This window comes from Bombus flavifrons, chromosome 1 (genome assembly GCF_040668555.2).
Source record: "Bombus flavifrons isolate JBK064 chromosome 1, iyBomFlav1_principal, whole genome shotgun sequence".
NCBI classification, from domain to species: Eukaryota; Metazoa; Arthropoda; class Insecta; order Hymenoptera; family Apidae; genus Bombus; species Bombus flavifrons.
The window spans coordinates 7236724-7249294 of NC_138442.1; the positions used below are offsets into that span (position 1 = coordinate 7236724).

The following is a 12571-nucleotide window of genomic DNA, read 5'->3' on the forward strand; positions in this document are numbered from 1 at the left end:
CAGGAATATTCAATGATACGGATGCACTTTGCGACTCGGAGAAACTAGAAATCGTTGAGAGTCCCATCGCATCTTCCAGAGATCCTCCCATTGCGCCACACTGGGCTAGGACAATGGCTATGTCGAGCAATTTATTATTCTCACTCTTACTTGGATTAGTTTGTGATTCAATGGCATTTTAGTAATTCAAGATTAACAAACCGATTAGTTAACGCAACGTGTACGTCTAATAGCCGAATTATCCGAAAAGTTGCTACAATAAACGTAACTTTGTTTTAGAAATCCACATTTTTATTTGTAATTATCACCTATCCATTCGATATACTTTCGTCGATGTAATACAAGGATATTTATATTAAAGAAAAAGCTGTCGTAGACTAACATATTTTTTTTTAACATTTTAACACTATCGTCTAAAATGGTTAAAACTATTCGAAGGTTACGGCAAAAATCTATCGAGATTATTTGGAAAAATCACACGCGATTACAATTATCGTTGGTTTTCCTTCGCTTTTGATCCTAACCCTAACTATTATTACCGCAAAATTGAATACTTACTCGTCGCACTTTCTTATCATTCGTTTAGGTAACAGCAATTTTAACGCGCTAAACGATACTTTGTTTCGTGCGTTTGTTATCATGAATTTTTAATAAAGTATTTATCGTTATCTGTTTTTGTAAATGCGTAATTTTGAATCGTTTGTGTTCAAGACTGATACGGCGCGATTTTATGGTTAAACAGCGTTGTTTAACGTTTTTTAACGACAATATAGTAGACGCATTGTTGGTGGAGGATCATTTGTTTGCTCGTTCAAGGTAATCAAAATTTATAAACGTAAAAAAACGTTACATAAAGATTTAATGTTATCGGGAGAAATGTTCCACAGTAATTCGTCGATGTTACTGGCTCGATGCCATTAATTAATTTATTATTCAATTTAAGGTCGATATCGTAGGGGTAAATGCATCTCTTGTCATAATTCGTCAACCCACAGTGTTCTACTCTGTAAATCGGGCACATCCATGCGCGTGTAATTGTTCGATATTGCATGACGCGTGATAGTCCGTGTCGCTGCTATCCATAGCTTAAAATTACGTCATTAAGATATTATTCATCGTGAACATTCACTATATTTGCATTGTTAGAAAATTAGAAATAAACTATCAAGTTTCAGGTTTGTTAGTTGTTAAATTACTTTCTAATTCCGTGTTCTTTTTTCTTTGAATTAAACTCACAGTAGTATAATTTCCTGCTTAAAATACGAACATATTAACCGATTTTTTGAGAATCCTATGCTCGTCACTGAAGTTTACTAATATTTGCTTATATCACCGACGAAGATTACGCTAGAACTTTTAGAACAGTACGTACTTACTAGTTCTCATAAATGCTACTCGAAACAGAACGCAAAGAGTAGTATAAGACATTAAAAATCACAAAATCACAAAATTACAAATTTGTGTGGTATATGTATATATATAGAAAAGAACCTAATAAACCATTTCATGGAATAATTATTTTATACCTCTCTAGGTCTAAAAATACCATTTAAATTAAACTATTGCACAATAATAGGGAAAAGTGTAATAGTATCAAGAGTAACGAGACATTTCATAAAAATATCCATTTTATTTCTCAAACCTCGTTTCTTGCGTGTCCCTTTTGTTACATATAATAAAGTACTAATAGTAACAGACATAACGATAATTACTATAATATACAGTACGGAGAATAGTAATAATAACCACAGTATTTCGTAATGGGACACAATAGATGTTTTAAAACATATGACATTTTTTTTGACACAATAATTATTTCTATATAAAAGGTTATCAAGTGCTTTACAAAAATGGATCATGATACACCGAGTTTGATGCATCAATTATCACAAGATTGCTAAAGCGCTGAAGCGCGACTCCTTCTTTCGAAGAAAACTAAGTTTATTGTGGGAAACATAAATGGAAATGTCTCCCGTTTTGCTAAATGCCTAAGAAAAATCAGCTACAACAAGACGCATATCAAAACACGAATTTACTCTCATTGAGCTTGCATTCAAGTATGATTCTAAACGTATAATCACATTATATCGCGTATCGAAAACATTAAACTTTTAAAACCATCTAAATTAGCTCTGTCCAATATCTATAATACTTCTCTACCAGTATTTGTAAATTACGCTAAATTTTAAACTCCGATTCGAAGTTACGTATTGGGAAACAGATAATGTATATACCTGCGTATACGCGCAACAAATTCTATTGCATGTTAAATAAAGAAAAAAGACGAATAAGAGAAAATTTTTCGTTAATTGTTGAACCCAAAGGTTCTCGTGTAATATTAAATCCAAATTAAAATGAATTAAAAATATGTTCTGCAATTCTAGGACAAAGAGGAATAAAATGTGTAACCATTTGATAAATAAAATATCGGTTTCTCTGCTATAAAAAAAAAAAATATATGAAACAAACAATAGGATGCTACCTTTAACTACATATTTTTGTTTTCGTTCGACAGCTTTCAAATGTTATTCACGATAAGTGTTATTGTTGACTGCTGGCACTCCTTTGAAGTATCACACGACAGAAAATTAGTCTTTTACGTTCGTTCATACTGAATCATCGTTGCATTACGACCAACTCCTACATCGTAGATAGTTCAGTCATAGTCGTGAGAAGGTTCTGTCTTATTAAACAAACAGTCTCTTTCTTCCTGAGTGGATGGAACATCCGAAGTAATGGGCCTCAAAACTTTCGGCACCTTGCTCACTTTACTGAGACCTTCGGTGATACCGCTACCTCCGGAAACACTGGAAAAAAGACTGAGATCGTCACATTAGAACTGGCCAAAGTATAAAATAGTTAATAGAGTAAAAACTGCTAAAAATATTTGAAAATAACGAATGAAAATAGCTTCTTTTATATGACGGTAAGATTTTTCATAAGCAGGAGAAAAATATCAAATACGTGAATACTCACACGACATCCATCTCGTCGTCCTCGTCAGCCTGAGCTGTTTCATCGTTAGTTAATGTAAAATACGGATTCGCAGATGCTGCTCGGAACTTATACCCGGTAAGAACAAAAAAGACGTATGTAAACATTTCTCGGAACATTTCATCTAACCATTCGTATTGGAAAGGTACTGTAATCTATAAAGTAGAATAACAGAAATGAAATCTCTTTTGTATAAAGTAGTCAAAATAGTGTAATGTAACGAAATACCTTAAGTAAGTACACTATGATTCTGGTAAAGTAAATGTAAGAAAATATCATAATATAGAAATGCTTAAAAAGCTTGAGCTTGCGTAAGTTGACAGCTGCCTTGCCATCTATGTGTGCAGCTTCCTCTACGTGCTTAATACTCCAAACTACTGGAAATATAATAGCACCGCAACAAAGCAAGTCCACGAGAATAAAAACATCTCGCCACGTTCTATACTCAATATCTCCTTCTTCGCTTTCTTCGATTATTATTTCTGCCACGTTTGCCAATACCTGACAGATGACAATATGTCATAATGTATCTACCTATATCGATTCTCTTTTTCTCCCTGTGTCTCGTATAAAAATACTAACCTGTAACGGTATTGCTATCATAAAGAGCTTCTTATCTTTATCAGCTAAAATGTGTTTAATAAATGTCCACCCAGTGCCAATTAATACAATGGTGATAAAAAGTACGGCTCCTTTCAATAAATGTGTGATATAATATAGAATTGCCCAAGCAGCAACATGCTCCCCTTTTGTTTGAATAAAATGATAATTAATCCCATGGAAGAGTAATGACATGGATTTCAGGTACACCAAAACCGCCATTAAGTAATGAATCTTAAAAACAGGGTGCCTAAAAAAAGACATCCATGAGTTTCGAAGGAGAGAAGGACATTGTCATATTAGTGAACCTCTGCTGTACAAATGTAAATGAAACTCTTACTTGCTCTTCTTAAGAATAAATACCCAGAAACAACCTGATAGAAAGAATAAAAGTGCCATCGTGAAATATAGAGCTGGTAAAGGCATTTCACCTGCACTGAGGAAATTTCCATTGTTAATTTCCGATATTTGTATCTGTAAATTATACATCGTATTTATCACAACGTCAGATTCAGTAAATTAAGATTGCTACAAAAAAAGAAAGAAACAAATTCTTACCGTGAAATCCAATGCTACCTGGGAATCATATTTATAATTTGGACAATTATGGAAATAAAGATTATAGAGACCTTCTTCTTCCGCACTGGCAATATACATAGAAAAACTTGTATTGTAATACTTTTCTCCTCTCACGGTCTGTACGGTCATCGCGAACGGGGTCGTTTGACCAGAACAAATGTTACCGTCTGACCCCGTCTCAGATTCATCTTCGATATTAATTCTTTCGTTACCTGTGGAAAAATTACGCTATAAGTGATACGTAATAGTTTCAGAGATTACCAGAAGGAAGAATATATGAAAGAAATTGTTATTTTATTTGGAAATCCATTAAAAGTAAGTTTGGTATAATCCAGTTGAAATATTATTGGCATGAAATGTAATACTCTAGAAGACAGTTACCTAACCAAACCCTCAAAAATACTTGAGTTTCGAGGTATTTATAACATTGAGGACGAGTCACGTTAATTATAGCGACTCTCATCTTAGTGGTGTTCGATCACCGATGTCGCTTCAGGTCCACATTCCATAACATATCGATCACATTCGTTTTTAGTTCTACGACCATGCGAAACTAAGTTACTACAGAAAAGTTTCGTATGAAAGAAACATCTTTGATGTTAGTTTCGTTATTGATAGCAATGCAAGTTCAAATTTCGTATCTAAATTTTTATTTATCAATTCTTATAATGAGTAAGAAGCAAAAGTCTCTTGTTAAGATCGAAATCAATCTAACATCGAAACGTTACAAAGTGCTGTCATATTTCGCTATCGTCATCGAGCGATCAATTCGTAGAATCAATTCGAACAACCAATTAAACATGTTAAGTGTCAGACAAGATAGATACGCAAGTCCAATGTTAAACATGTATCAGTACAACTGAATGAAAATATCTGATGATTCGTAGTGCCATCTTACCGTTAGTTGGGTATATATGTACACATACAATACATAGATATATAGTATGCAGCATGAGTAAATGCGTATACACAGGAGCGAATGATCTAGTGGGCTAAAATGTAGAGTGAACTCATGCTGGTATCAAGAGAATGTAATGCGTAAATTATATGCAAACAGTATAACAAAAATTCAAGTAACAAGAATAAAAAACATAACAATTAGTGGCAGATGGCATTCGATTTACGTCATTCATAAATTACCGCAATAATGTACGTTCTTATGATCGTTACAACTACAAGCTACAGTATAAATAAAATTATGCGATACACACGAAATATTTATATATCGTATAAATCGATAAAAATTTCTTTGTAAAAGAAATGTTACATACATATATATGTAGCGGCACATGAGTCAGAGGATAATTCAAATCATGTTGTTGTTTTGCCTCGGAGTATCAAGACCGTTAGGTTACGAGTAATGTAAGAACAAATAGATTCCGGGCAAAACAATGCCGCCGCTACAGGCAACCGTCGAATGAAGATGAATTTGAATTTTCCGACTCTCCCCCGACCAGTATAAATAAATAGACGCGATCGCGAGGGAGAGAGTATCGCAGAGTATCGCAGAGTATCGAAGAGTATCGAAGAGTATCGAATATTATCTCCGAGTATTTATCGAGTTACGCGACGAACATTAACGAGTATTTATTCCGCGACTTGTATTTTATACCAATGACTCACGTATACGGCTGTAAATTAATTTATTTATTTATTCGAAATATATTTGATGGGTTGCGACAGCAATATCTCGCTCTTGTTATTTCGCACTATCTATCCTCAATCAATCCTCCACATATACATACATATTCTAAGGTCGCGATCAATGCAATTCATGCCAACTTGTTACTTTCCACCTGTTAGTCTGCGTTACGATTGAATCAAGTTCCTAATATTAGTAGCAAACTGTGTCAAAAATAACTTGTAACAAAAATAATATACTATTTAAGTTCGTAGGTTGACGTTGTTTAAGATTATTCAGAAATTTAAATCCTTCCTTTCATTGATATGTAACGATTATTTAATTGAATATCTTTAAATGAATAATAAAAGGAATCGTCATACTTATTGTAAAATTAAAATCTTTAGATAATTATGTGAGATTCATAATTAAAATTAAACACAAATATTTTATCGATCGGATAAGAAAACAAAACGCAAATTAGTAGATTGCAATATGAAATTTGCGAAAATTGTCACATACTACGAAGTAATACTTCATCCATTCAATGGTATCTTACCCGCAACTACTATAAACATACATACTTACGTTTGGATGCTTGCCAAAAATAACAGTGTACTACAAGATCGACATATTAAATCCATTTATCCACTTTTGAACACTGTTCATTTTTTACAACAATGTACCTCTCTTTTCCGAAGAGAAGTAAAAAAATAAAAGTGATTTTCAAGAAATCAACGAAATTTTGTTAATTTTCCGAAACCGAAGAAAGAAAGATTTGTTTGATAGGAGGAACAGTTCCAAGATCTTGAACTTTTAACTACAATGTTATTTTAAATATTCTTATAACATAGCTAAATATAACTTGACATTCTGTTTTCAATCCAAATATAATATCTTAGAGTTTTGTTTGACAAAATACTGGATTAACGGCTGCAATGGTTACAGCGGTTGTAAAAGCAGTGTTTATTGCAATAAAATTCTATTATAAATTAATCGATAAAATTAAAATAATTGGAAAATTTGAACTCACCCGAAAGATCGTTATCGCTGAACCTGGGTGGAAAAGAATCTCTCCTTTCCCGAATTAGAAACACGTTGCTGAAATCTTTGTAAATATGTGCGATGTGTATGTTTCGACTACAGTTTATCTTCAACCTAAAACACGTTTTCACATACTCATTTATGTTATCGAATTTCCGAAACAAATGTAAAGTATCGATACCTACAAGTTGTTCTTGAGGTCCATTGTGAAATATATTATGGCGCTGTCATTTCTTTGATCGAAATCGGGCTTGACGCTCGAAATGTCTTGGAGTACACATCCTTCCCGGTGACTGTCTAAATATGGATTCATCGCATCGCTTAGGGTACGATCCAAGGTGAATCCAAACTAAACCATAAAAGTATAGAGTGCACAATTATAAGAAGAAAAACAGGTTTTGGAGTTTTTCGAAAAAGCAATTTGTAATTAGAAATGGTAATCTTTATAAAATAGGCTGAAAACACGTTAATAAGTGCTACTATATTGTGCCCTTGAGCATGAACGTAATCAGGATTGTAGCCTCGAGAGCGTGTTAAAGAACTTGAGTTTACCGGGTTTAATCAAATATTTGTGAAAAAATGTACAAATTACGAACGTTCACATTTTGCTGTCTGATTATGGCTATGCATTTAAATGTTATGCGACGGCAACCTAACATTCGACGAATTAGCCGATATGATCCTATACCATATATCGGGACGCACCAACTGATTGATTAGATGAAGTGCGTATCACACATGTGCGCATTTTTATTGACAGTTACATGCGAAGCATTCTCCGTTGTGAATAAAGCACTGACGGCAGTGCAGCAATGAGAATGACGGAAATGGAAACAGGTGTTTGTGAATGAATGACGCGTGAATATATTCACATTGCGATTACTTACCACGGCATTCTCGTCAAATGGGTCAGCTTTGAAATTTGTTAAATTTACATCGAGAGTACCTCCTTTGTAGAAACCAAAGGTACTTAAAGCAATGTGTCGTCGTACGTCTTTCTGTAACATACAATATTACAAGTACATATGTATAAACATAACAAAATTCCGTAACCTATGACTAATCGACAAAAGGAAAGTGTTCTCTAAAGACAATAATTTATACAATTAACGCAAACTGGCTATAACCTATATGCTGCAACTTTTTAATAAAGTTTTTGCGGGAATCTTTTATATTGTTTACTACGTTTGCAACCATTTAGATAATCGTAACTTTGAACGTAAATGTCAGTACGATATTATCGTATGTAATATATCGTTCGTTTACATAATTAATTTATTTTATCTCAGTTTAATGTGATTATCACTTTATATGTGTAAATCGAATAACAAAGTTAATTTTAGTGGCCGGTTGAAATGCGATTGACGTAGCAAAGGAATTCTAATAAAATAATGGGTAGATATACAGATATACACTACACGCGTTATAGTTGAAGATTCCTTGAACTAACCCGTATTTCGAGTTTGTGAATTCTACCCGCTGCTAGTACGAATATTGACATAGCCCAAAAACATCGTATCACTAGTTGCGTCGATTGCATCTTTGCTGCTTTTCACCAAAAAAATGTCACATCACGAAAATACAAAATAATCATATCTGCAACACACAACCTGCGGTCATCGATACACGAGCAGAAACTGAGCTGGAACTGCAGGAATATCAACGTGATAGACGGAACGGATGAATTGAACTACGCGCGATTTTTTAAATCTTCTTTATATATCTTTAAAGAAGAAGTAAGATTATTGTCTTATTATTATAACAAACATAATATACATATGAATATATGTATATATATGTTGTTTATATCACTTAAACTCAAACAAATTATTTTCTTTCTTAGTAATGTAATCTATAACAAATATAAGTTTATCAACGTTTATATTTTCCATGTAATTTGTTTTTAAAATAATGATTAACAATGATTTAAGATTATCGACGAAATAGACAATCTCAAAATCGTAGTGTAATACATAAATTGTATTAATTTGTTTACGTTCCTTTAGCGGAAATGTTTTGAATTTCAGGTTATGTTTCATTTGCCAATGATATTGTATAGCGTGATTTGAGTTATAAGTGTTGGTATGGAAAAACATTTTGCATCATTAAGATTATTAGATTCGGACACTAATTGGAAAATAACAGAAGATGTTAATTATTCGCAAACACCATCTTCTCAACGAATCTCCATAAAACAGATGTATCAATCTGAAACTCGGCCTAACTTGATTAGACAATACAGTTTCGACCACATTTTTAATGAACATGTAACTGCAAGGTAGATATTATTGTGTAGATTTGATGACAGCACGAATAATTATTTTTTTAATTTCAGACCAGTGGAAACGTCCGAAATTAAGCGAACCGACAATAAAACTTTTAACGAGTATCAGATGATAACAGAACCTTGTTTCGACTCGTTTACATCTCCTAATAGACAATTCTGCAAAAATAGCAATATATTACAAGCACCAAAATTTATACCAAACAAACCATTAAATGAGATACTATCCGATGAAGTTGAAAATGTAAATCCTACAAATGAATCCCGATTTTCATTGCATTGCCCGACAGCAAATGCAAATACAATAAATCAAGAAGATCATTTTCCTTCTGTACAGCTGAGAAATTGTGAGAAAACAACTGCTGAAATTAAACCAAACAGTGATACAAAAATTATAAATAAAAAGACATATCAAGACATAAAAAATAAATTTAGGCCACTAGTGTTAAAAAACAAAATTTCTCCAAAAAAGAAGATAAATATGTGTTACTGTGGTTGTTTAACTTTGTGCATATTACCAATAATTGCAGTAATAATTGCAATGTTTTTAAATTTGAATATACCTACAGTTTGTAATCGTGAAACGTTTTTCTTAAATGCTACTCAAGAATTACAGCAAAAGATAAATGGACAAGGAAATGCAATGTCACAAATTACAACTCATTTAAATCAGGATATTTTCTATTTAAAAGTTTTATGTCTTATAGGTGGAACAGGTGTTGGGAAATCTTACACTGCTCAAATCATAGCAAAACATTTTCCTCTGAAAGAGAAAATTTTTATATATGATATATTGTTGAACCATCATACTGACGCATACTTGTCAAATTCACTTGATTTGTATCAGTTAATTATACTGGAAAATTTAAAAATGCAAAATTTAGATATTTTTTCTAATATAATAGATGTATTAAATCAAACAAAACCTAAATGTGTCACCGTAATAGCAATTTTCAACATAGAAGAAGTGAACAATAATCTAGAACGAAAAATAGATTTAACACAAAGCATAAATACGATTCGCGAAGCACTGGTCCATAAAAAGATTGATAGTTTAATTGTTCCTTATGAGCCTTTAAACGAAGAAGCATTACAAATGTGCATAGTTGAGGCGGCAACAAACAGTGGTTTGACACTTACATTGGATCAAGTAAATGAAGTCAAACAAAATTTATTACTTTTTGGCAGTGGCTGTAAAGGGGCATATGCTAAGGTACAAGTTGTTGGTAGACACTAAATTTAATGTAATAATTTATTTATCTTTACATATATGTTCCTTTTTCTTTAAAATATAGAAAATTCTCAAGACTAAAATAATAGCGTTAATTACTCAGAAAAAATAAATGTACAAAATTATAATATCTTAAAAGCTTATTATAAGTTTCAATGTGATCTTGGATTTAGTCTTAAGTATTACAGATGTTATTAAGATATTAACCTTTTTAAACTAATTATTATATGATCAGTGATATTTATGTCAACTATTTTCGCTAGAATTTTATACAAAGTGTAGCATTATCACACCTATAATGGTTGATTGGAAAAAGGAAATACTATACGAATTGCATAAAAAATAATTATTTTGATACACTAAATACAAATATGTTAAATCAACAATTAAAATAATATAATAAAAGAGCGTGAAAGTAATTATAATATTATAAATTATAGCATAAATATACGTATGTTATAAGAACAATTTTATTTGAAAAGCAGAGACAAATTTAAACATTTTATACTTTTAATAAACTGTCATTTTTATCATTATATTTTATTATAACATTTTTTAATACTTCATACACTCGTAAATAATAAATCATAGTAAATACCCTCGATTCCCTCAATTCTCTCGCGGAAGAATTACTTAAAGTTTATGTCGAAAATAGTTTTTCATTATGCAAAAAACACGTAAATCTCGTACATAAACAATTAATTCATCATAATCTGTGTCTTCTTTCTATTCTAAAACTAACATTATCCTATCACTATAAATTCCCATAAATTCCCATAAATTCAAAACAACTTGAAATGAATTGCAAGTATGGTGAATTTAAATAGTAACATTTTTATTATATTTTACATTGGGATACTGCTTTCTAGAAATTACATTTTTTGGCAAACTACAGGACAAGCATTCGATATATCATAATCCTAATCACGTTTTATTACACATATACATGTCTTAGTTTTCAAAATACATTCAACAAAAACACCAAGTTTACACAGTTTAAACTGTTAGCTAAAGCTGTTATTTAGTTTATTTAAATATCATCTTGATTTTCATTGCATTTCTTTCTTACACTTTCCCCCCCTTGCCTCATTAAAAAAATTGTTTATCCCTCTGCCACAACCATCGCTAAAAAGAAACTAACATTAAAAATAAGAAGAGGAGAATAATATGTGTTAATAAGTTGAGAATTTGTGATTTAAAAGATATATCTCCAATATAGTTATTATTGTAATCCTTTGTATTTAATCTGCTTTATTCATTCCTTTTTTCATTCATTAATCAATTAAGATCGCCAACGATACGTATAGGTGTTTTATTTTGTAGAAATTTGTAGTACATTACATATATTGTACATAGTATGATATAAAATATTTATTTTTTTCATAACTTGACGCTGCAGATAATACCGTTCAATTATTGCTCAAATCTTAATATACGATGGATAACGCGAATTCATGTCTTTTTGAGATAATACAATGTCGATTTAAGTGTATTACGAAAGTGTAAAAATAAAATGTTTGATAATAATTCATACAGAGGTAATTAGAGAATGAAAATTCTTTTCTTATGAAATTACATAATATGTTTACGTCTGTTATATCGTTTGTGATATAATGCTTAAACTTATCCTAAATCGCGAAGAGCACAACAAAACCTTGGATTTTTTCTCCAAGATCGGTACTTTACACTTTACGTGACACGATATCCCATAAGATGTTATGCCTGCGCTACATTTTCTATATCAGAACGCTTCTTCACGTATGATCACATTTCACTTCCTGATAGTAAGTGCTCGAACCATTGCATGTCATAGCTTGGTAAATAAACAGCATCGAAACAACGATTACGTACACTCATGTGAGTACGACCGCTAGCGTTATGCAAAACCATAACAATCCATGTAACTCGCTATACATTTCCAATATATTTTCATCTTTGCTAATTGCTATAGGAATATCTACATATTTAAGAATTTTTTAGAATTGTAAATTAGTTTTAATTTTGAGTATAATTATTAGTGATGATATTGACAAGAAAATAAAATGACAAAATAAAATTAACAAGTGTAGCGTTTGTTAATTGTCAGTACGTAATACTAACGTAGTATAGCGTCCAATATAATTCGTAATCTGATGTCCTCGTTTTTTAAAAATATATATATATAATAAATCTCGATGCGTAACTGTAAGACTTATTCGAGATTAAGAGTAGGAAAAAA

General features: G+C 31.6%; 2 protein-coding genes across 3 annotated transcripts; one reads left to right on the plus strand and one right to left on the minus strand.

The window, feature by feature from the left end:
• Positions 1–1610: 1610 nt before the first annotated feature.
• LOC138184911 (protein GPR107) lies at positions 1611–8403 on the minus strand. Of its 2 annotated transcripts, none has more exons than XM_069123375.1 (10): positions 8289–8403; positions 7726–7836; positions 7024–7187; positions 6828–6952; positions 4153–4385; positions 3935–4068; positions 3577–3844; positions 3223–3495; positions 2977–3149; positions 1611–2807 (listed from the first exon to the last, which is right to left on the minus strand). In XM_069123375.1, the coding sequence occupies exons 1-10, from the start codon at positions 8376–8378 to the stop codon at positions 2657–2659; spliced, it is 1722 nt and encodes a 573-aa protein (XP_068979476.1). In that variant the 5' UTR covers positions 8379–8403; the 3' UTR covers positions 1611–2656. The 2 variants fall into 2 exon arrangements, with proteins under 2 accessions (XP_068979476.1, XP_068979466.1); XM_069123365.1 differs by having other exon boundaries at positions 1611–2819.
• A 46-nt stretch (positions 8404–8449) lies between these two features.
• LOC138184962 (uncharacterized) lies at positions 8450–10952 on the plus strand. Its single transcript, XM_069123500.1, has 3 exons — positions 8450–8574; positions 8866–9116; positions 9174–10952. The coding sequence occupies exons 2-3, from the start codon at positions 8923–8925 to the stop codon at positions 10357–10359; spliced, it is 1380 nt and encodes a 459-aa protein (XP_068979601.1). The 5' UTR covers positions 8450–8574; positions 8866–8922; the 3' UTR covers positions 10360–10952.
• Positions 10953–12571: the final 1619 nt, after the last annotated feature.

Bases quoted from the DNA above. Each gene is read 5' to 3' on its own strand.
- LOC138184911 (XM_069123365.1), bottom strand. From the start codon at position 8,378: ATGCAATCGACGCAACTAGTGATACGATGTTTTTGGGCTATGTCAATA. The intron at 6,953-7,023 runs GTAGGTATCGAT...AACGTGTTTTAG, and splicing joins ATGGACCTCAAGAACAACTT to GTTGAAGATAAACTGTAGTC. The intron at 3,496-3,576 runs GTTAGTATTTTT...GTCATCTGTCAG, and splicing joins TGATAGCAATACCGTTACAG to GTATTGGCAAACGTGGCAGA.
- LOC138184962 (XM_069123500.1), top strand. From the start codon at position 8,923: ATGGAAAAACATTTTGCATCATTAAGATTATTAGATTCGGACACTAAT. The intron at 9,117-9,173 runs GTAGATATTATT...TTTTAATTTCAG, and splicing joins AATGAACATGTAACTGCAAG to ACCAGTGGAAACGTCCGAAA.